Source organism: Chelonoidis abingdonii, chromosome 23, assembly GCF_003597395.2.
Source record: "Chelonoidis abingdonii isolate Lonesome George chromosome 23, CheloAbing_2.0, whole genome shotgun sequence".
Lineage (NCBI taxonomy): Eukaryota > Metazoa > Chordata > Testudines > Testudinidae > Chelonoidis > Chelonoidis abingdonii.
In genome coordinates this window covers 13,276,492-13,297,175 of record NC_133791.1, presented here as the reverse complement: position 1 = coordinate 13,297,175, position 20,684 = coordinate 13,276,492, and the positions used below count along the sequence as shown (strand labels likewise).

Below are 20,684 nucleotides of genomic sequence, written 5' to 3'. Positions count from 1 at the left end.
TGGAGTACCAGAGTCGACACTAGAGTGATTGGCGGTCAATTTATCACTTCTACACTAGACACGATAAATTGACCCATGCTGAATCAATGGCTGCCTGCTGATTGGGCCGGTAGTGTAGACAAGCCCTTAGGATGCTCCCTCTGACACTCCCTGTAATGGGATGCTGATCAAACTCACTGACAGTGTCAGAGCTGCCAGGAGGTGCATTCCCCCTTGGGCATGTACCTGTCCCACCTAACAGTAATCAGGAAAGGGGTGGTGGTGGGGAAAGAAGGAGAGGAGAAACAATCCCTGCCATCCAACAGCTTGGAAAGAGAAACCCTCTCCATCCCCTCTCAGCTGCTAAGAGACAGGAGATCTTCTTCCTGTGTGTCCAAAAGATTGAGGGGAGAGGGAGAAAGGGGAGACTTTGCCTCTCTCAATGGCCAAGAGATATGGGGAAAGCTAAAAGGCTGCTTCATCATCAAATGGAGTCGGAGATGCTGCATTGTTGAATACTGATCCAGTGTCACATGCAGTTTCAGGGTATCATGCTGAAGATAATTGGTGGGTCTCAAGCTGCACCTGATGAAAAAGTGATTCTTTGGGTATTAAATTCTGAACAGCACTAATTTAGGGAAGGGTTCTCTATTTTAGGTGACTGTTGAGATTGCCTATAAAGGGCTTGCAGCTGTTATGAGGTAGAATGGTTTATGATTAAGGCACTGGCTGGGAATGCAGGTAATCTAGCTTGTATTCCTGGTTCTGCCACTGATGACCTTGAGCAAGTCACTTTTCTTCTCTATGCCTCAGTTTTCCCATCTGTAAAATGAAGATAATACTAGCTCCCTTGCAATGGAGTGCTGTATATTGATTAATGTTAAGCAGTGTAAGATCCTTGAATAGAAGTGTTTAGCGAGCATTACTATGCACAGTATAATTATTATGGTTGTTGGGAAATAGCTTTTATTTTGAAGACTGGAAGATTTTTAGTACAAAAGGTGTTCTGACCTAAATGATAGAAATTCTTTGTATAGCAATCGGAATATACTGCCTTGAACTTACAGCCTTTTTTTTTTCATACTTGACGATACCAAATTTTTTTCCTCTTTTGATAATTAAAAAAACTGGCTCTGTATATAAATAAAATGGTAAGAGCTTGATGTTGCATTGGCTTAACTAATGCATGTGTCTTTGAACTCCAGAAACTTGGGGCCAGATAATTTGGTCACCACATACTAGTTCCAAGTAGTCATTGGCCTGCATCCACCCCATAAATCTGCTACAATTTGGTGTGAGTGACAGTCTCTACTTAATAAAGAACCAAGCCTGAACTAACAAGTGTGTTGCAGATTGGAAAGGCAATGCATTGGCAAAGCTTGTGTGTGGGAAGTTTGTACAGAGGCTGCACAATCTTTTTCTCTAGCCAGTGTTATTAACTCCTTACTTGAGTAGCAACCAGAAGTAGAAGAAACACAATTGCTGTTTTCTTTCCTAGAGGAAAGTGTTCTCAAATCACCCACACGTAGTTTGGACAGTGAGTCTGAAACTCCCTCTGTAAAATTCAGAGTTGGTTACCATTGCTTCTGTTCTGTAATAATGAACAAAGTCCAGAGATGCCCAGACTAGTAGCAGAGACAAAGAATCAGTTAAGGAGACCGAAGAACATACATTTTTGAACATACGTGTTTGATCTTCTGTCCAGGGATATGCAACTGCTGCAGCATAGAAAAGCAAAGAAAGAAACCAGCAACAAAAGACAGAAATTTTGTTTGAGGGCTGTAGTTAACCTAATGTCTTCTTATTTATCAACAGATAGAGCCAGTTCCCATGTCTGGGTAGAACAGGGAGTGACCTGGGGCAGCGACATCTCCAATAACTGCTCATGTGAGCAACAGCAGTTTGGGAGGTGGAGGGCTACAGATACTTAGGAAAGCAGAGCTCATGGCCAGTCTGTTCCAGACAACTGTATGAAATTTGCTTTGCAGGGATCTGTGGAACCATTTCATCCTGAGGCTAGACAAATGTCATCCCAGGTCCACTTTGACTTTCCATTTTGAAACAAACCTCATATGCCAAAGCAAAACTCAGTTGCAACCACTAGAATTCATGGGATTTCAGTGCAAAGCCATGAATGGGCCCAGCCTGGCTTTGACAGATTCATGAACCTCAGTGAATATAACTTACAGCCGAGTAAAACTAAAAATCACAAGTAAAGGTTTCTACCTTCAGAATTTTCATCAACATCTGCATCAGTAGAGTTCTCACTGTCTTCATTGTTGGTGACTATGCTTTCTGTGGTTATTAGCTCTTCTAAGGGGAACAGGTCTTTTATGGTGTGCAGTTTTGTAGGCAACTGGGAGGAGTGAAAGTAAAAAGAGAGAGACAAAGTAATACCCAGTCTCTTTAACATTTATATATAAAGGCAGAACTTTAATTTCCTCGCCTGCATAAAGCCCAATGTCCGGATTCTGAGGTCAGTTCTGCTCTTTTTGTTCTACTCCTGCAGCACAGAGGGACTGAAAAGGTATCCTATTGTCCTAGTTTGAGGGAGTCCCCTGTGGGCATATAGAAAGCATAGCAGTCTCCTATGCAATTGCCTGCAGATCCTCCTGTGAATGGCTTGATGGGGATGAAGTGTGACCATGCCGCAGTCCAGCAACCCCTAGGCTGCTCAAATCTACCCCAGGACTGGGTCCAAAGCAGCCACACAATCAGGGAGCCACAAACAGGTACCTTTCATCCCCAGCTCAAGATCAGTTGAGAATCAAGCACTATGTTTCACAAAAAAGAAAAGTGTGTGAAACAAAGACAGAAAAGAAACAGCCCTGTTTGGCTGTCGTGGGTTTTACAAGTTTTCATAATAATAATATAAGTCTATATTTGACTATCTGGATTTGCAGTGTGAAAAACACATGCTGAATTACTGATCAGTAATAAGCTATGTCCACCATCAAGCCCAGCTTTTAGGAATGCAGCTGTGGGGAAGTATTTCCAGTACAGAGGACAATATGCCAGTTCATCAGTTTCTAAAGGGAAAAATTAAATCCTCGGGTTTTTGTTCATTGTCACTAATTCAACTTTACTGTAAAGGAACAACAGTCGATGCAACTGAAAGTTAGAACTGCTTGCCACAGCAATCACTAACAGCAAAACATTGTCAATGCAGAGGCAGGGAAAGGGGAGTTTTACCCAGTGTCATAGAAATTTACAAATTTGTTTGTCCATTGTGTTACATCAGTTCAACATCAGTGTAGCTCCACCGAAGCCAATGGAGGCACACCAGGGAGAACTGGTATACGACAGTGCATAGCAAGCCCTGAATATTCTGTGAAATTCAGCAAATGTTGTTATAATTATTTTCAGCTTCATCTCCCGCCACCCAAACTTTTGCAAAGCAAAAAACTGGTATTTGGCCACCCTTTATTTTTGGAACAAATCATCACTTATTACCAGAAAACTACAAGTTCAAAATCTGACTGCTCAAAAGACAAAGCAAGAAGACAAGGAATACACTGCCAGCTAGGTCTGAAGATTCTCAGTTCAAGAGACACCCACCAGAGTTGGCCTTTCTTCAATCTCTGAGTCATTTCTGTCTTTGAAATCGTTTGATACTGTTTCATCTTCCAGTTGAACTGTGCTTGCTAAGGGAAACACAGAAAATGAGTTAGAGATTCAGTTGATGTTCACTTATTATGGCTAAATTGAACATTCTCCAAATTAAGTATATTTAACATGAGATAGTTTATCTCCACTTCCATATCTACCTATTGCTATTGTGACAGACCCAAACTAGTGGGGTACAGGAGTCTGGTCCTATTGGCATCCAGCGGGGTGTACAGGAGTCTGGTAGAGGGCAAATATACTGGTCACTGGGTGAGTAGTTTTCTGTTCCCTGAGTGACCAGAGCGGGGGCTGCACTAGAGTAGTCAGGAACTTGCTAGAACCAATTAAGGCAGACAGGCTGATTAGAACACCTGCAGCCAATCAAGGCAGGCTAATCAGGGCACCTGGGTTTTAAAAGGAGCTCTCTTCAGTCAGATGGGGAGGAGCCAGAGGAGAGGAAGTGTGTGTGAGGAGTTGGGAGTAAGAGACACAAGCAGCTGAGACTGAGGGTGTGCTGCTGGAGCACTAAGGAGTACAAGCGTTCTCAGACACCAGGAGGAAGGTCCTGTGGTGAGGATAAAGAAGGTGTTTGGAGGATGCCTTGGGGAAGTAGCCCAGGGAGGTGTAGCTGTCACACAGCTGTTACAAGAGGCACTATAGACAGCTGCAAATCCATAGGGCCCTGGGCTGAAACCCAGAGTAGAGGGTGGGCCTAGGTTCCTCCCAACTCCTGATCAGATACAGGAGGAGCTGATCCAGACTGTGTGGAAGATCACTGAGGTGAGCAAATCTGCCAATAAGCGCAGGACCCACCAAGGTAGAGGAGGAACTTTGTCGCACTATGTATGTGTCTACACATGTATAGTAGCAATATACTTTGGTTTAACCTTTTGGCCTAAGTCTTTGGTTTGTATTAAGCATCCTGGCCAAGAAATCAGCAGTTCTTTATTTACAATGTTTAAAGTTTGTCTAGAGTTTTGGCCAGAGGTACTGAGTCCACCAGGTACTGTAAACGGAACTCATGATGCTTGCCTTATCATGGAAGAAGTAGGATTTTGCTTTTTAGAGAGGTCCCTGGATGCTGAAACAATACTCACCTGTGACTGACTTAAACTAACAATGAACAGCTGGTCTCTTGTGCCATTGGAATTCATCTGAAAGAGCACTGAACTGTGAAGAGGACTCTCAAAGGCATGTATTTGGGAAGGTTTTGCACTTCCCCACTAAGGATAATACAAAGACAAGTCCCTAGAAGCAAGTTTAATTGGATATAGTTTAATTCTAAATTAGACTAGGTTTGCCTGTTACCACGACTAGCATTATTAAACACTTGATGGAGGTGCTCAATGTGCATCTGGTTTCTGCACAAAATTTCTTCAAGTGCTGTGGAGTGATCTTTAAATTACTCACTGATTTCCACGTCCAGTTCTTCTTTCCTTGAATACATACTGCACTATATATATATTCCCCCAGTCTGGGCTTCAGTGCATTTATTAGAAATGTCTCTATCAAGAAATAATTTAACTAAGACAGTTGTCCTGACTATTTCACTAAACCGCAATGGAATGCCATAGCGATGATAGTCAAACAATTTATCTATTTGTCACTGTATAGACTTCAAATCAACTTAACATCTGATTTTGTACAGAAAACAAAATACTGGTCCAGTCCTATAAGATGCTGAGCATCCCCATCTCCTCTTGAAACTCTCAGCTCAAGGCTTCGAATACCACCAATATTCAGAGTTTCAGGCCTATCTGATGCAAAATGTTAGAGATCAAAGAGAAAAAATAGATGAAATTCTGAGCCCCCAACGTTAGTAATGTCTTTGTAACTTTAGCTTTTCCCGTAGTACTCATCATTTATTTCTAGTGATTTTTGGAAGGGTAGGCAGTGACAAAGCTTCAAATGTACAAAGTTTTAAGGCTTGAATTCAATGGGAGCTGTTGGTACTCACATCTCTGAAAACCACGCTACCTACTGAGGTACTAATGCCCTGATCCAGGAAAGCACTTAAGCATTTATGTATCTTTCAGCACACGAAGAGTCCCATTGAAATCAGTGAGACTTAAGTATGGATGCTGGTGCCATACTGGAAACATGCAAGTTTTGGAACAGTTGGCCTTAGTGTTTTCTTACCAAGACATATATAGTTTAATCCAAAGAAGTGCTTATGGAACACCACAGGTACGGTGTATACCCTGTACACCAGCTTGTGTGACAGGCCCAGATTTGACACAGGACTGATGTTGGATAAGTTTATTTTCTGGAGAGGGCATGAAAAAAATGGGTTGTAGTAGAGGAAAATATAGAGAATTGGTTCACCCAAAATTAACCTGACCAAGGGGCTCAAAAATCTGAAAACCATCCCTGTTAATAATCACAGTATTCTGAACAATCAGTATCTGATTTTTTGCTTCCCTCATAGGGTAGTTTCTATTTCACAGTATTCCTGCAACATGTTTAATGAATAGAATTGTTTTATTCAGTACCTTTCATGTCCCAGTGTGATTTACAGTGTCAAGTGATATATTTGCAGTGCTTTGCGTGTGAGCAAAGAGGGAAACTATTCACAGGATGCTATTAGCAAGCAGGGCTTACCACATAATTTTAATATTTTATTTAGGGGGAAATTATTTGCACCAATTATTATTAGATTATCTTAATAGCAGCCTCATCTCTTGTATGCCTGACATTAGAGGGTCATTGCTTTATTCTCTCTCTTCTGTGAAATGGTTTTATAGAACAGTTGATTTAATATACACACTATTTTTTCTTTATTACATTGTAAATGAATATACAGTGCCTTGACAGCCATGAGGATTTATTCCAAGATTTTGAAATGTAAGAATCTAAAGTTAAGTTTCTAAATCCATATTTAGGCACATAGAAGTTTCTGTTTAGAAGCCCAAATATAGATTTTGGAGCCTAAATAGATTCTATTTAGGTGCCTGAATATAGTTTTAGGACCCTACTGTTAGACACTCAGTTTTGAACACTTTGACCTAAATTCCTATATAAATGCCCAGAACAAGTACAGCAGGGAAGCAGCCCATGCAAACATCCTCTAGAGAGACAATTTGAAGGCCTTGATTTTCAGAAAGTGCGGAGCACCCATATGCTGAAAATCAGGCCCCTTTCAGATGTTTCATTTTGCACACCTAAAATTTGAGGCAACTAAAATCACTAGTAACTTCTGAAAACCTGGACCTGAACGATGGACTACTTCAGTCCTGATTGTTCTCTCTGCTCAGACAGTTCATATGCACATGAATTGCAGTAGTTTTCCATGATGTCCACTGGCAAGTAGATCAAGATCACTGAAGCCATTTCACACAGACCCCATTCAGCCATCAAGGGTAACAGCTTTCAGTCACTACCAGGGTGAATTTGAACTTGCATCTTACATATGAAAGGCTGTATAGCCCATTATCCATCTCCTTACTTATCTCTTTATTCTAAATGGAAGTATTATTTACCTCCTGAGATCTATTTTCCGTTAATGAATGAAGGGCTGTTTACTACTTGTTTCTGGTGAGCCAGGGTATTAAGGAGTAGTGTATATTATTTGTATTGTGGTAGCATCTTGACCAATCAAAGATCAGGGCTCCATTGCACTAGGGATGTAAAATGTTAACCGGTAAGCAGTAGTCTTACGGCTAATTTGCCTTAACCATTAACCCCTGGGCCATCCGGCTGACCCCAGCAGCCCCACACCGGCTGGCCCGCTGACCCCAGTGGCCCCAGCCATGCTGTCTGGCCAGAGTGGCCGGAGCACTGCCGCCCAGCTGGAGCAGCCCTAGCCACACTCCCCGCCTGGAGCCACCCCAGCCATGCCCGATTGGTTAACCATTTAAACAAAATATTTTTAATTGCTTAAACAGTTAACTTTTTACCCGATATTGACATCCCTACTAGGCACTGTATTCACATAACATTACTGCCCCAGTGATCTTATAATATAATAATAATCTTGTGTTGGAAAATACTGTAAAAATCCTTCTATCTAAATTATTTTTTTTAATTGTTTGATTTTTCTTTTCTGTGTTTGAAGATGTTCTAAAAGAGCAAATACTGATACATATTAAATGTTTCCCTGGAGCAGATCTAAACCATAAATTATTTAATAAAGGTATTTCTCCAGATCTGACATGGCTACTGAACATCAAATATTTAAAAAGAAAAATCCAGTTACTGAACAGAAAAAGTCTAAATGCAGATACAGAATAAAATACTGTCTTCAGACTTCTTTGGGCGTACAAAGTAATGCCTTTACATTACAATATTTGGATTAGGATGCTGTATATTCTGTGTGTAAACTAAGAAACATCTGCTTGAGAGTCCAACAACGGAACTTGTTAGGATCAGTTAAAGTTATAATCCCACTCCCAACTGAAAAAACATCCCTTATACACTAGCCATAGAATAAGCACAGATGGAGAAAACCAATGAATGGAGGAAAACCCCACATGGGAAGTGAAAGAAGTTCAGTACATGCATAACAAGAACCCCATTCAAGGAAATTAATTACTCTGTTGGCAGTGCTATGGCTTTCAGCCCTTAAGAATTACTTGATATTATGGGCACTGAAAGGAAACAATGCAGCAGAACAAGTAGAGCATTAGTGAGCTTCACAAAGAGAGACATGAGGGGCAGTGAAATAATCCAATTTTGTATGCCAAAGGTAGTGTAGGAAATCTCTTTGTCTGTATATTTGCATTAGTTATTTATATAGTGCACAGCCTGAAAGAGCTCCATCTCTTTATCTTAGATTAGATAAGATAAAGAGGTGACTTGATCATGGCATATAAGTACCTTTTATGGAGAGAAAATATCAAGTACTAAAGGACTTTTTAATCTAGCACACACACAAAAAGCATATGAACAAGAACCAATCCCTGAAAGCTGAAGACAAATTAATTCAAATTAGAAGTAAAACATAATGTTATAACAGTGAATGTGATTAACCATTGAAACAAACAACAAACAAAGGAAAGTTGTGGATTCTCCATGTCTTGATGTCTTCAAATCCAGGCTGGTTGCCTTTCTGGCAGATAATCAAACATTGGGCTCGATACATTGGAAGTTGGGTGAAATCCTGTGGCCTGTGTTATAAAGGAGTCAGACTAGATGATCTAATGGTTTCTTCTTGCCTTAAAATCTATTATTTATTTTTGGGTTTCAGTTGCAAGTGAAAAGGGTTTGTAAACTCTCATTAGTTCTCTGACCCCAAAAACCAGAGGTTTGCAAAACTTCATACTCTGTTACGTTTGTCAACCCTAAATCTGAATACACAGTGACCAACGTAGTTAAATGCATTTCCCACATGTATACTATTGTACACAAGGAATGAACTCCATCTGAGGCAAAACTCAAGTCGACGTAGATCTACTTACTGTGGGGTCCTCAGGACACTATGTCAATGGAGTACAGAAATTGATGGGACAGCAGTCTCCCATTGATTGAGTGTGTTTTCACTAGTGTGTATCGATTGCAGCAGTGCCGATTTAGCTCCGTAGTGAAGACAAGTCCTGAGTCAGCGAAGACTAAGCCTGGAATCCCAGCCCCACTGAAGTCAATGAGAATGTTTTCATTGTCTACTATGGGGCCAGGATTTTATCAGAAGAGTCACACTGGAGAAAACTTACGTAACTGGGGCAGTCCCTTATTTATGAGCACCTCTCCAGTCATAAAAGCAGTGTAGAAGGCCCAGTGCTTGCAAGTGCTCTTACCATAATAAACCAGCATGTGTAGCCTGACTAACAAGCAATCTTTTGGTTACAAAGCAATGTGAGCACACAGGAGAGGAAAAAATGTGACTCAGATTTCACCTTCAGGCTTTCCAAAATTTAAAATATTTGAACAAATCTGGGAGGAAACTGCCTTCACTGGGAGTGAAATTCACCTCATGCAAGTGTTCAGCACAACACCCATTCATCTCTTAAGTCTTCAAAAGGGGCTTCACTGGGACTTAAGTAGTGCGTGGGCTTGGTCCATTAGTGACCATGTGCACAGATATAAATTTCACCCAAGCTGATCCAGATTTTAGGGGGAACCACCGCAGAAAGCAGCAGTTCAGTTCGACATCCATTTCTGTTATTTCCGAGCAGTTTGTAAACATAAACATTCCCCTTTGGAACCGACTCCCTCCTACCACTGCCTCATCTCTTGTTGTTGTTGTTTCAGTTGTAGATTGGTGCAGATGTGGATTAATCAATGCATTGTGCATTGCCAAATTCTAAGTGGGTGCATTCCAGTTCACAGCCCCCAACTGCTATTGGGTTGCAACTTCTCACACCACAACCAGACACAATGTCTTTGAAAGCTCAGTATTGCTTTGAAAATATTTCAAATGCTTAGACATCCCATGGCCCACATCTGAAAAGATGAGCTTATGGTTCACTGTTTATCATGGTGTGACAATCTCCTGGAGAAGCCTCATGTGATTATTTTCAAAGTAGGCCTGTTGTGTAGGTCAACAGAATGAGCAGGAATTGCATGACAGATGTCAGTTGCATGTCTGTCAGGTATCTCCAAGAAAAACAAAGAAGCTTTAGAAGACAGAAGATACCAAAACCACCTATCAAGCTTCCATATATCACATCAGGAAACAATGGGAGGTGCAGTCCACACTGCATCACACAGCATAGAGATTTTCATGAAAGCCAAGGGACCGTCATCTACACATGCTACTCTAAGCTTGGAGGAAACCTGGCTTCTTTCTATCCCCAAAGTAATTGCTACCTATTGGATACAAACTAATACAAGATTAATACGGAACAAGTGGTTGGTGGGGGGGGGGGGAATAGGATCTTTTGAAGAACATTATTTTCAACTAGAGCTGTGAAAAACTCACTAGTTTCTTTTATTTTGGTTTAGGTGGCACTTCACAACCTCTAGGTTCAGCTCTAGATGCAAACTGGTCACTTGCTTCACAACTTCCATGGTCTCAAACTTCATTCCACAATAAAGTTCTTTTTAATATTCAAAAGACTGTAACTTTTAGATTCCTGAAAAATCCTATTTACGAAACTGATGGAGGTGGCAAAACTGGTAGATTGTCCCATTAGTTGCTGAGTCATATGTTGCTGAAGCTAAACTACCCTGGGTTTTGCTTCTGGAAGGAAAGACCTTATGGTCAATAAAAATTTCTTTTGAAAAAATATTGCATGATACAACTGTGGTGTTCTCAGGCAAATATAGCAGCAAAGACACCTGTACATGATTCCAAGATGGGAAGCAATATATTCACCATGCCACTCTCCAAAATGTTGCTTGGATAGTTTTGCCAAAGGTCTGGGACCAGCTTCTGCTCTTTATGTGCATAGAACTAAAGCCTGAGTTAGGCTCTGCAACTCTATTTAGTGCTTTGTACATTTAATTTAAAGGAGCAGAGCTGGCATGTCACTACTTGTATCAAAATGGTTATTGCAAGATATATGAGGTCTTATGAATGTACATATTAATTTTTAGCGTAGGCGTTGCCATTGTGTGGCATGAAAATTATACTATTGAGGAAGAGGAAACACCTCTCCACTTAACGGAGCTGTTTAAGAACTGGGCTGTTGTCATAGTATAATTCCTCATTCTGAACCTTTGAGTTCAAATGTGAGGTACTAGCATAAATTCCTCTAAGCTTAATTACCAGCCTAGATCTGATAGCGCTGCCACCAGCCAAAAATTCCAGTGTTTGGCTCACTCTGGTCTCCCCAAAACCTTCCCTGGGAGACCCCAAGATTCAGATGCCCTGAGTCTCACCACAAAGGGAAATTAACCCCCCTCCCCTTGTCTCCTCTTTACTCCTCCCAGGCTTCCCCTCCCTGGATGGCCTGGCGACAATCACCCTATCTCAATTCCCTAGAATGCAAACCAGCGAGATTCAGCGTTCTCTCACCTCACTTCAGAGTCCTGCAAATGCAAGCTTTGTAACTCTAACACCAAAGAGATTTTCTCTTTCCCTCCTGTGTCTTCCTCCCACAATTCCCTGGTGAGCTGCAGACCCAATCCTTGATGGCCCCCCAGGAAAAAATCCAACAGGTCTCCCAAAAAGAAAGCTTTATATAAAAAGAAAGAAAAAGACATAAAAATGGTCTCTGTATCAAGGTGACCATATACAGGGTCCATTGGCTTAAAAGAAAACAAACTGAATAAACAGCCGGTATCCAAAAAGAAATGGCAATTTAACCATTCCAGCAACTACACACATGTAAATACAAAAAACATTAAAAACTATAGTTGTCATACTGTACTTACAACTCGGGAAACAGAAGGATTGTTAAAGCCTGGAGATAGAGAACTTACTCTCAGAGCCAAGAGAGCAAGAGACGAGACAAAAGAACCCACACCCAAAATTCCCTCCCTGAGCTTTTGAAAATCCGGTTCCTGATTGGTCCTCTGGTCAGGTGTTTGGTTCCCTTTGTTAACCCTTTACAGGTAAAAGAAACATTAACCCTTAGCTATCTGTTTATGACAGCTGTACTAGAAAATTTAGTGCCACATTTGTTCTACAATATGGCTAATGTCGTCCTTACTGCTCATCATGCTTCTAGTAGGGCCAAATTCTCTCCTGGCACAGTTATCTCCATTATGATATCAGACAATTTTGGTGCTTAGGGTTTATTCTCAGATTTTAGGAGCAAAGTCGCTTCTTATTTAAAATGTTCTTTACCAGAGGGCTAAGTCTGGGAGGCATCAAAGATGGAAGTTTGAGAGAAGCCACCAGCAATGATGTGGGATCAGAAAGTTAGACCAAGGAAAATCTATTTGTGTCTAATAATACCTCCAGTGGTGCCATGGTGAAATCTTCATCTAGGGCAATGAGATACCCATTATTATGGGCTAACTAAATGTTTGTTTCAGTCGGACCCAAACCACCAGTTCCCCATCTTGTCATGTTATAATTAAATATTATGTGGTAGCCTACTTTTCAGACACTGCAATTTATGAATGCTACCACAGATTTAGTTCATGCTGAAAAAATGGAACTTTCAATCTGATTAACTGTATCCAAACCACAAAAGAAGTATTAGGTAACTACTTGGAAGGGAGACTTCTCAAGCACCTATGGCTGTTAAAGACCCTATGGCATTGTTTGTAACAATGGGTGTATTAACCTAAGTGTCCGGATCAAATTCTACCTGAAGTAACTACATTCTCCATGCTGAAATTCTCCTTTGGAGACAGCGTTCTTCACTTCTTGCCGTAAACTATTGCATTCATAGTGTTAATGTATGTAATATGCAGCTCGTTCATTCTACTCCAGAGACAGCTGCCATTTAGTAGTGGGCAAAGTGATCCCTGTATACCCTTTACTTACCATAGATCTAACCCCCATGAGTCTGAGATTCAAATCCCTGGGTATGGACCCACCTTTGCCCCTTATTGTTTGAGTTCTGAATCTGCAAGGAGCCTTTCTTCTGGGACTTGCTCTGATATGGCCACTTCTGGAAATTCAAAGCGGTGGAAAACTCACAAAAACAGCTGATCTCACAGGGTTTCTGACATTTGAGAACAAAATCTCACAAGAGCAGCTCTCTAGATTTCAAATCCAATCTTCTTGTCCATGATTTGGTTTCAATTTCAGTTTAAACCTAATCCAGAACAAGATCCAACCCTACCACCTCTGCTCACTTCTCTTTACATGTGCAATGTGTTATTTTCTATTATGGATGGATCACTTGATGATTACCTGTTCTGTTCATTCCTTCTGGGACACCTGACATTGGCCACTGTTGGAAGACTGGATACAGGGCTAGATGGACCTTTGGTCTGACCCAGTATGACTGTTCTGATGTACTCATGTTCTTATATGACAGTTACTTAAGAGTTTAAGTACAAAGAATCTGTAACCCACTGGGTGGGTTCCACATTATTGCCAACTGAAAAATCATGGGTCAGGCCCCCAAATAATCCTATTAGCTTAAAAATCATGGCCTTTTGAAAAATAGTACATTTGGGGTTCTTTTTATTTACCTTCTGGATTTTGAACTGTTAGGGGTCACATTTTCAAGTTTTTTTTCTCTGCAACTAGGAAATGACTTTTTAAAAATGAAGCTGAAGTTCTCACTTACACGCATGACTCCAGCAGCTCAGGCTTTAACAAAAATATAAAATATCATGAAACTCAGAATAAAATCCTGAGAGGAGCAACAGTGGACTATTCGGAAACATTGCGTGACTGTTTTCAGAGTGCTGTTGGCTCTTTTGTCTTATAATTCTTAATGGTAGTTTGGGACTGAAAATCATGGCATGACACGTGGCTCTGCACTGACATTTTGAAAGGCGCTGCCCTGATTTTGTTTTTGTTGTTTAGGAAGAGGCGGTCTGTGTCAATTAAACCCTGGAGTGCCTGATGCTGGTGCCCAATACAAGTACTGACATATGGACTTGGGGTCTGTTTGTTTGGGTTTTTTGGCACTGAAGGCAGGTGAATGGGAGAACTCTGTGAACCTAAGAAAGTATCTTCTTGTTGAAAGCAAGTGCCTCATGCACAGTATGGGATCCAGATGGGGCCTGACTTATGTTGCAATGTGCTTTGTCGTCCAGCCGCTCCATGTGGTTTGTGTTGCATCACAACATTTTGCTGAACTGTCGGAAACATTTCCTGTGGCTGGTGTATCTGGCCGCCACACCCCACAGCAGATGGTTTCTGGTGCCTTGACGGATCTAGCCAGAGGAACGAGGCTGGCACTTTTCCATCTCTGAGCCTAATCCTGCACGGCCAGCTAGTGAAGAAACAGCTGATTCTAAGTAAATCCTCTGAGCTTTCCAATACTGTGCTTAACTTTGCTCATATAAAGGACACCTGCAAAATTAAGTAATATTCTAACTGGGGCAGATGCAAGGGAAAATGACTAGAGTTCTGGAGAACTATTATCATGAAAATGACCAATAGCCATGAATATGAGGCAAAGCCAAAGGAGGGAGAGTGACTCTTTACTATTCAGAGATTACAGCTTTTTTTATTTTGCAGCAGAAAACCAGCCATAAAACCAAAGATGTCAGGAGAAAGACCAATATTGTTGACTAGATCACCACCTCCCATTGCAGGATAGTTCCTTACAATATATTCCTTACAGAGTTAGAGCTGGGAAAAAAACTCTCAAGTCATCTGGGCTTTTTACACCTTCAGTCATGCTGTCTCCTGAGTCTTCCAAGTTGGTCCATTAAATCCTCTGTCGTCAGTACTGCAGTCCCATGAATGTAGCATCTCACCTAGTATCTATTGATGACTGTAGCATTTAGCTAAGCCACTACTGTTGCTCTCCCACGATTGCAACAGCTGCCCCATCTGCAGGCGTAGTAGATTTTGAATATCTCAGCCTCCAGAGGAGCCAGAAACACAGCTTTCGGGGGCTTGAGCAGTTTACCAAGACTGCAGATATCAAGGTCCAGATTGGGTGTGAATCTGTCTTGTATTAGTATCTTAAAGGTATGCACCTGGCATCTGAAACTACAGTACAGTAACGTACTGCACTCATCCATGTACTACAGGAGTGCAGAATGCAGCACTGAGATAGTTCCAGGGATCTGAATTTGACAAGTACATAAGCAAACAGTATAAATCCAAGTGGTGTGTCAGCCATGCCGCTCATCTCATAGCAGAAGGTAGGCTGAATCTATGTACAATTCAAGTAGAATAAAGAATAAGAAAAAAGAGGAAACAATGGCTAGGAAGAATCATTGGTATTACAATAAAAGAAGCCTTTCCTGGAACTGCTTCCTTCCCAAATATCTGATTCAGCAAAGCACTTAAACACACATGCTTAATTTTAAGCACATGAATAAGTGCTTTGCTGAATCAGCCTCTTAATGTCCATATTTATTGTTTTCTCTTAACATATGCTCAACACTAGAAATTTGAAACTGTTTGGACTTGAATTTGGCTTTCACAAAGATTTATTACTATTCATGATGTACCTCTCCGGGTAGTCAGCAAGACACACTCATATACACTCCATCTCTCACACATAGTATGTGGATGGGTTTCATAATTATGAAGGCCCTTTTGGAAAGCATTCAACATGAAATCTACCCCCTGCAGAGGGTTAGCTCAAGGCCTACACACTTTTGAAGTCCTCATAAGACAGTATAAGTGGTGGATAGACTCTTTTGCCCTCAAAGTCTTTCAAATGTAATTTCTGGTGGATATTACAGAGTTTGTTAGCAACAGGAAGTTTCTCCGGGTATTTGTGAGATTAAAAAGTATACGGCAATAGAAAACAATGCCAATATCAGTGTGGTTCCATTACTGCTGTCCCCTCTGAGGCCTGTGGCCAGATGTCTGAGGCATCGTGTTTGAAATAAATTCTAAATGTTTGTTACTGGTTTTCTCATTTGTTTCCTGTTTGGGAGACTTTCCTCCCAACCATTCCTCTCGCTGAGAAACACAGGGTACCAAACTGTGCTCCAAACAGCTGTGAGAGCTCTGCTGCTGCATTAATTGTGGGTGTGTCTGTGTCTGTTTAGGAGATTTCTGTGGTGTATGAGTGTGTGGCTTCAGGCTTGCTTAAAACAATGTCCTGAGGGGGAAGTACACTGAAGTGGAGTCCAGCAGCCTGTTTGCTCTGGACTAAGCTTTCTGTAATTGTTTATCATGATCTGTAACTGTACTTTTGTCTCTTTGATGCATAGCTGTGGTGCCAGACAGTGGTTTATCTTTGCTGGTAAATGGTTAGGGCCAGATTCTCAGCCGGTCTAAGTCCATGGATCCAGTGGAGCTATGCTGTTTTACACTAGCTCAGGATCTAGCCTTTGTGTCCAGCTTTCACGATGCACTTTCAGCAAATTAAAGACCTGCTGTGATCTTTAAATGGGAAGATTTTCTTTTCCAGTGACGTTACACAGACGTAAGGACTTAATTTTCATTTTCTTTTAACTAACATGGAGAACTTGATTGGAGAACAAAGCAAACAATGTCCATTCTCTGCAATAAGGGCTGATATCTACTGGAAGTCTATTTCTTAACTGAATTGGGAATTTTTCCCCAATACTAAGACAGACACAAAGGCCAAAAAAAGTTCACATAACTCTTTGTTCATTGTGGGCCATGTTGTTAATTGAGTCTGTTTACACTTCAAGATGAAGGTGTAGATTCCAGCTCAAGGAGACATTCTCACTCAAGCTCACTGGAAGCGGAGTGTAGCTGCACTGTGTGAGCAATTGGAGAGGTTAGCCATGCCAAGTATGTACCTGTTCATGATGCTAGGTATGTACTCAGGGCAGCTAACTCCTTCCACCACTTGCGCTGCCACAGCTTCCTTCTCTCAAACTAGCAAATTTATGTCTCTTCACGCTGGAATTTACACTTCCATCTTGAAATGCAGACACACCCTAGCATCCATGGGCTGAGAATGTTTCTGCATTATTGGGTGTTCCCATAGGATTCACAGATTTTCCTCACAAAACTATTTGTACCTTTGCTGATATTCCCCATTGCTCGGTCTGCACTGGCTGCTGTCTTTAAATCATATGTTTTAAAGGCTTGTTGGCTCACAAGTGCCCCAGATGCTTTGTGCACATCTGGCTTTGGCTAAGACTCAGAGACTTGGAAGTAGCTGATACTGCCAACCTGCTTCAATGGTAGAGTGGTTCATATGGAATACCAGTATAGGAGGGGATTATCGCCAGGTCTTGGGCTGGGTATATGAGGCACTAAGTAGCTTGGGGGAAGATCATTTAAGAATCTTTCTAAAACTTTGTCCCAAACTCAAGCCGAAGCTGCCCTTCCAGATTCTGTCCAGGTCCAGAAACGGAAAGGCCAAAATGCCACCAAGAGACAATGCCAGGTTTATTTCTAGCTTAAGCGGAAGCAAGAAGTACCAGAAATCTTACAAGGAAAGACCCTTTCCACAAAATCTCCAGCCAGTTTTGCAGGCCCAGAGGTTGAGATAATTTAGGTCGGAATAATTATATTTAGACACAACTCTAACACAGTGAAAAAATAAATAAATCATCAGCTTAGTTTCTTTTGGCCAAGGAAATTGTATTAGTCCTGTGGGATTTGTTTATCCATAATCACTAATGGGTACAAGTTAAATGACACAGTGGTACTACACCAGACACAGATTCAACCAATGTTGGTGCTGCACCCACTTGGAATTGTGTATCTCAAAAATCTTAACCCAAAATAGATGACAGATTAGACTATTAAAATGCTCCCCAGTTTATAGCATGGTTCTGTAAACCAACTTCTAACAGAGGTCACCAGAGTTCAGCTTCATCCAAGCTGCCCAGGAAAACCATGCTAGCACTTTGCCAGCAAGAGCTGTGTTTAAACATGTTTTTGGCTAACACAGTTTGAACTGTAGTGTTGTGACTCATTCAGTGGAGATGGGCACAACACCCACTCTGTCGCAGCCACACTCCTTGCGTCAGTGCTCAGGGAAAGTAAGAGCTTTTTCCTTTCTTAAACAACTAAAAACGCCCTCTTTTGGCTGCATTTCTGACATCCCAAAAACTGGTTACAGTAATTACAGATAGCAATTACATATCTCCCTGCTTCATTTTTTCACAGCTGGATATTCTGGTGCATTTAAAATTGGGCAGCAGCGCTGGGCGGATTCACCATTTCTCTGCTGCTCGTGAGTCATTTATACCGATGGAAAGTAAGTACAAAAATTAATGTAAAATGATGCTAAATCAGAAAAATACTGTTTGACACTTTGCAGTGATGTAAAGGACTATACAAGGAGGTGCAGGGTAATGGAGATTTGAACCATGTGTGCTTATCGGGGGGAGCACACAATGGAATAGGCGAACATTTTCAACAGTGTCCACTGACTTTGGGTTGCTGTAATGTTTGGGAGCCCAACTTGAGACACCTTGAGCCTGATTTTCGGAGGTGCTGAGCACCTGCGGTTCCAGTGACAGTGGGCTAGGTCTCCAGCTGATATAAACTGACATAGCGCCACAGATTGTAACAGAACTGTGCTGATTCAGCTGAGGATCTGGTCCAATATCTTAAGTAGCTTCCCAAAAGCAAAAGCTTGCAAAATATTCTTCTGCTTTTGAAAATTCTGAGCATGATTAACACATTTTATAAAAATAGTATCCTGTCATGCAGAATTCTGTTGGCAAAAGCCCGCTGTATTACACCACTGCAACCCCATTGATGTTAATTACCTATTGGCCAGATTCTGATATCTTGATTTATATTGAATAGCACATTACTCAGTTTCAATGTGACTCATCATGGACTAAAGGTACTATTTAGTGTAAAGTATCAGAGGGGTAGCCGTGTTAGTCTGGATCTGTAAAAAGCAACAGAGTCTTGTGGCACCTTATAGACTAACTGATGTATCAGAGCATAAGCTTTCGTGGGTGAATACTCACTTTGTCAGACACATGCCATGCGTTTCATGCCTCTGACGAAGTGGGTATTCACCCATGAAAGCTTATGCTCTGGTACATCAGTTAGTCTATAAGGTGCCACAGGACTCTTTGTTGCTATTTAGTGTAAGTGGATCAGATCTACCCCTATACATTTTAGCTGGATAAAAAAAATCCTAAAACTCTAAGAATGCAGAGTATTTCATGCTTCTAATACCTAACATTCAAAAGACATAGTTTGCAAAATGTATTCCCCTTGAGCAGGCACAGAGCACATTTCAGAGTCTAGTTACATTTGCTTAGAACCTGTCTTAATAATTTTTGCCATTTCATACATTTCCTCAAGAACTGTCACAATACTTGTTTATATGGAAATACAGTCAAACATGCTTATAATGAAATCAGCATTAGCAGCCCCCCCTTTGAAAGTGAAGGAGTGTGGAAGTCCTCCATTGCTACAGTGCACCGAACTATACAGTGCAATCTGGTTACAAAGAATTTGTTCTTCGAATAAAAATCGCTTTGGTATCAAAGGTTCCACTGTTTAATTTCAGTTACACGAAATCATTGCTGACAGTATCCTCCTGCACACAGTACATGGTAAAACTGGAGACATTTTCAAGGGCTGTTGATGTAATGCTTTCACTGAATGTTTATAATAGTTCCCACTCCCTTGCATTCCTGTGTAAAAGGCAACATGCACAAAAACTGGTTTTGAACACTCATTAAAATTTACCAGTTTGAAAACTTGGATGTGTCTCTCTCATGTTAGACACTCACTCAACAGTAGCTTTAAGAATTCAAAAGGGAGGGCTTCATAAACAACAGACCAGTCCCACTGCAAATGAATAAAAACAACACAATCTGTGTTAATTACAACAAATCATTGGAAATAATTTCATCATAGGATTCTTCTTACCTTCTTCAGCAAACGCTCTGAAGGGCATGCTCCCTAGGAGGAAGATGAGGAGTTGAGTTTGAATAAACATCTTTGGTAGTTCTGTTACAGAATAGGTTTCTAATCCTGGGATGAAACTATTCCAAATTCTGATTATTTGAGAGACAGCGTGGGGGAAAGATGAAATCACAAGCAGAAATCACTGTGGAAAAACTTGGGAGTTCCAAATATTCCTTTGAGTGCAGTAGCTAGAGGGGTAGGTTTTCCCAGAGTGATAACTATATAGCTAAAGAAAAGTAACTGAGAATGGAGTCAGCATTTTTTGTTAACTCAGGGGTGGGAGGCTATCTAAGGTGGTCTTGAGAAAAAAAAAGTCAGGCCCGCCCTCTGCATTCTATTTGGCCAGCACTAAAATTATGATCTCAGACCAGGTTTAAAGTTACAAGATCTGCATAGGATTTTTAGAAGATGCCTGAGACAGTTATCTTTAGTGAAGGGGGAGGGGAATTCAGGCAGAGGGAGGTGGGCAGGGAGTTCCCTCCTTTCTAAAAAGTCCCCTTTCAAAAATATTTAAGGACCCAGGGTAAAGCATAGTTTTTCCTGTTTTTTTCCAGCAGTAAACTGATGGTGTTTTCTTCACTTCTCAGTAAGCCCGTGTGTGTGTGTGTGCAGGGATAGAGAAATAATTGTGGAAGAGAGGATTTAATGCTGCTAGTAAACAGTGTCTGATTTTGGGGTGTGTGTGTCTGTGTGTCCTCAAGTGACATCCTAACCGTCATCTAGCATTTATATGTTGGCATGTCTCTGCTCTAGCAAGCGCTGAGAGCACTCTGCTCTCTGAGACCTTGGACAAGTAACTTAATTTTAGTCT

The 20,684-nt window shown here is 41.1% G+C and overlaps 1 protein-coding gene across 3 annotated transcripts in view; it reads right to left on the bottom strand.

Moving 5' to 3' along the window:
* Nucleotides 1-20,277, bottom strand: part of PDPN (podoplanin) — a 29,635-nt gene extending 9,358 nt beyond the window's left edge. The window contains exons 1-3 of one of the 3 annotated variants that reach the window (XM_032775505.2): nt 19,835-20,277; nt 3,538-3,623; nt 2,206-2,335 (exon numbers count right to left, since the gene is read on the bottom strand). In XM_032775505.2, the coding sequence (XP_032631396.1) occupies nt 2,206-2,335; nt 3,538-3,623; nt 19,835-19,904 (286 nt within the window). In that variant the 5' untranslated portion in view covers nt 19,905-20,277. The remainder of the gene's footprint in view (nt 1-2,205; nt 2,336-3,537; nt 3,624-19,834) is intronic. The other 2 variants (XM_032775504.2, XM_032775503.2) reach the window with 2 other exon arrangements.
* Nucleotides 20,278-20,684: the final 407 nt, after the last annotated feature.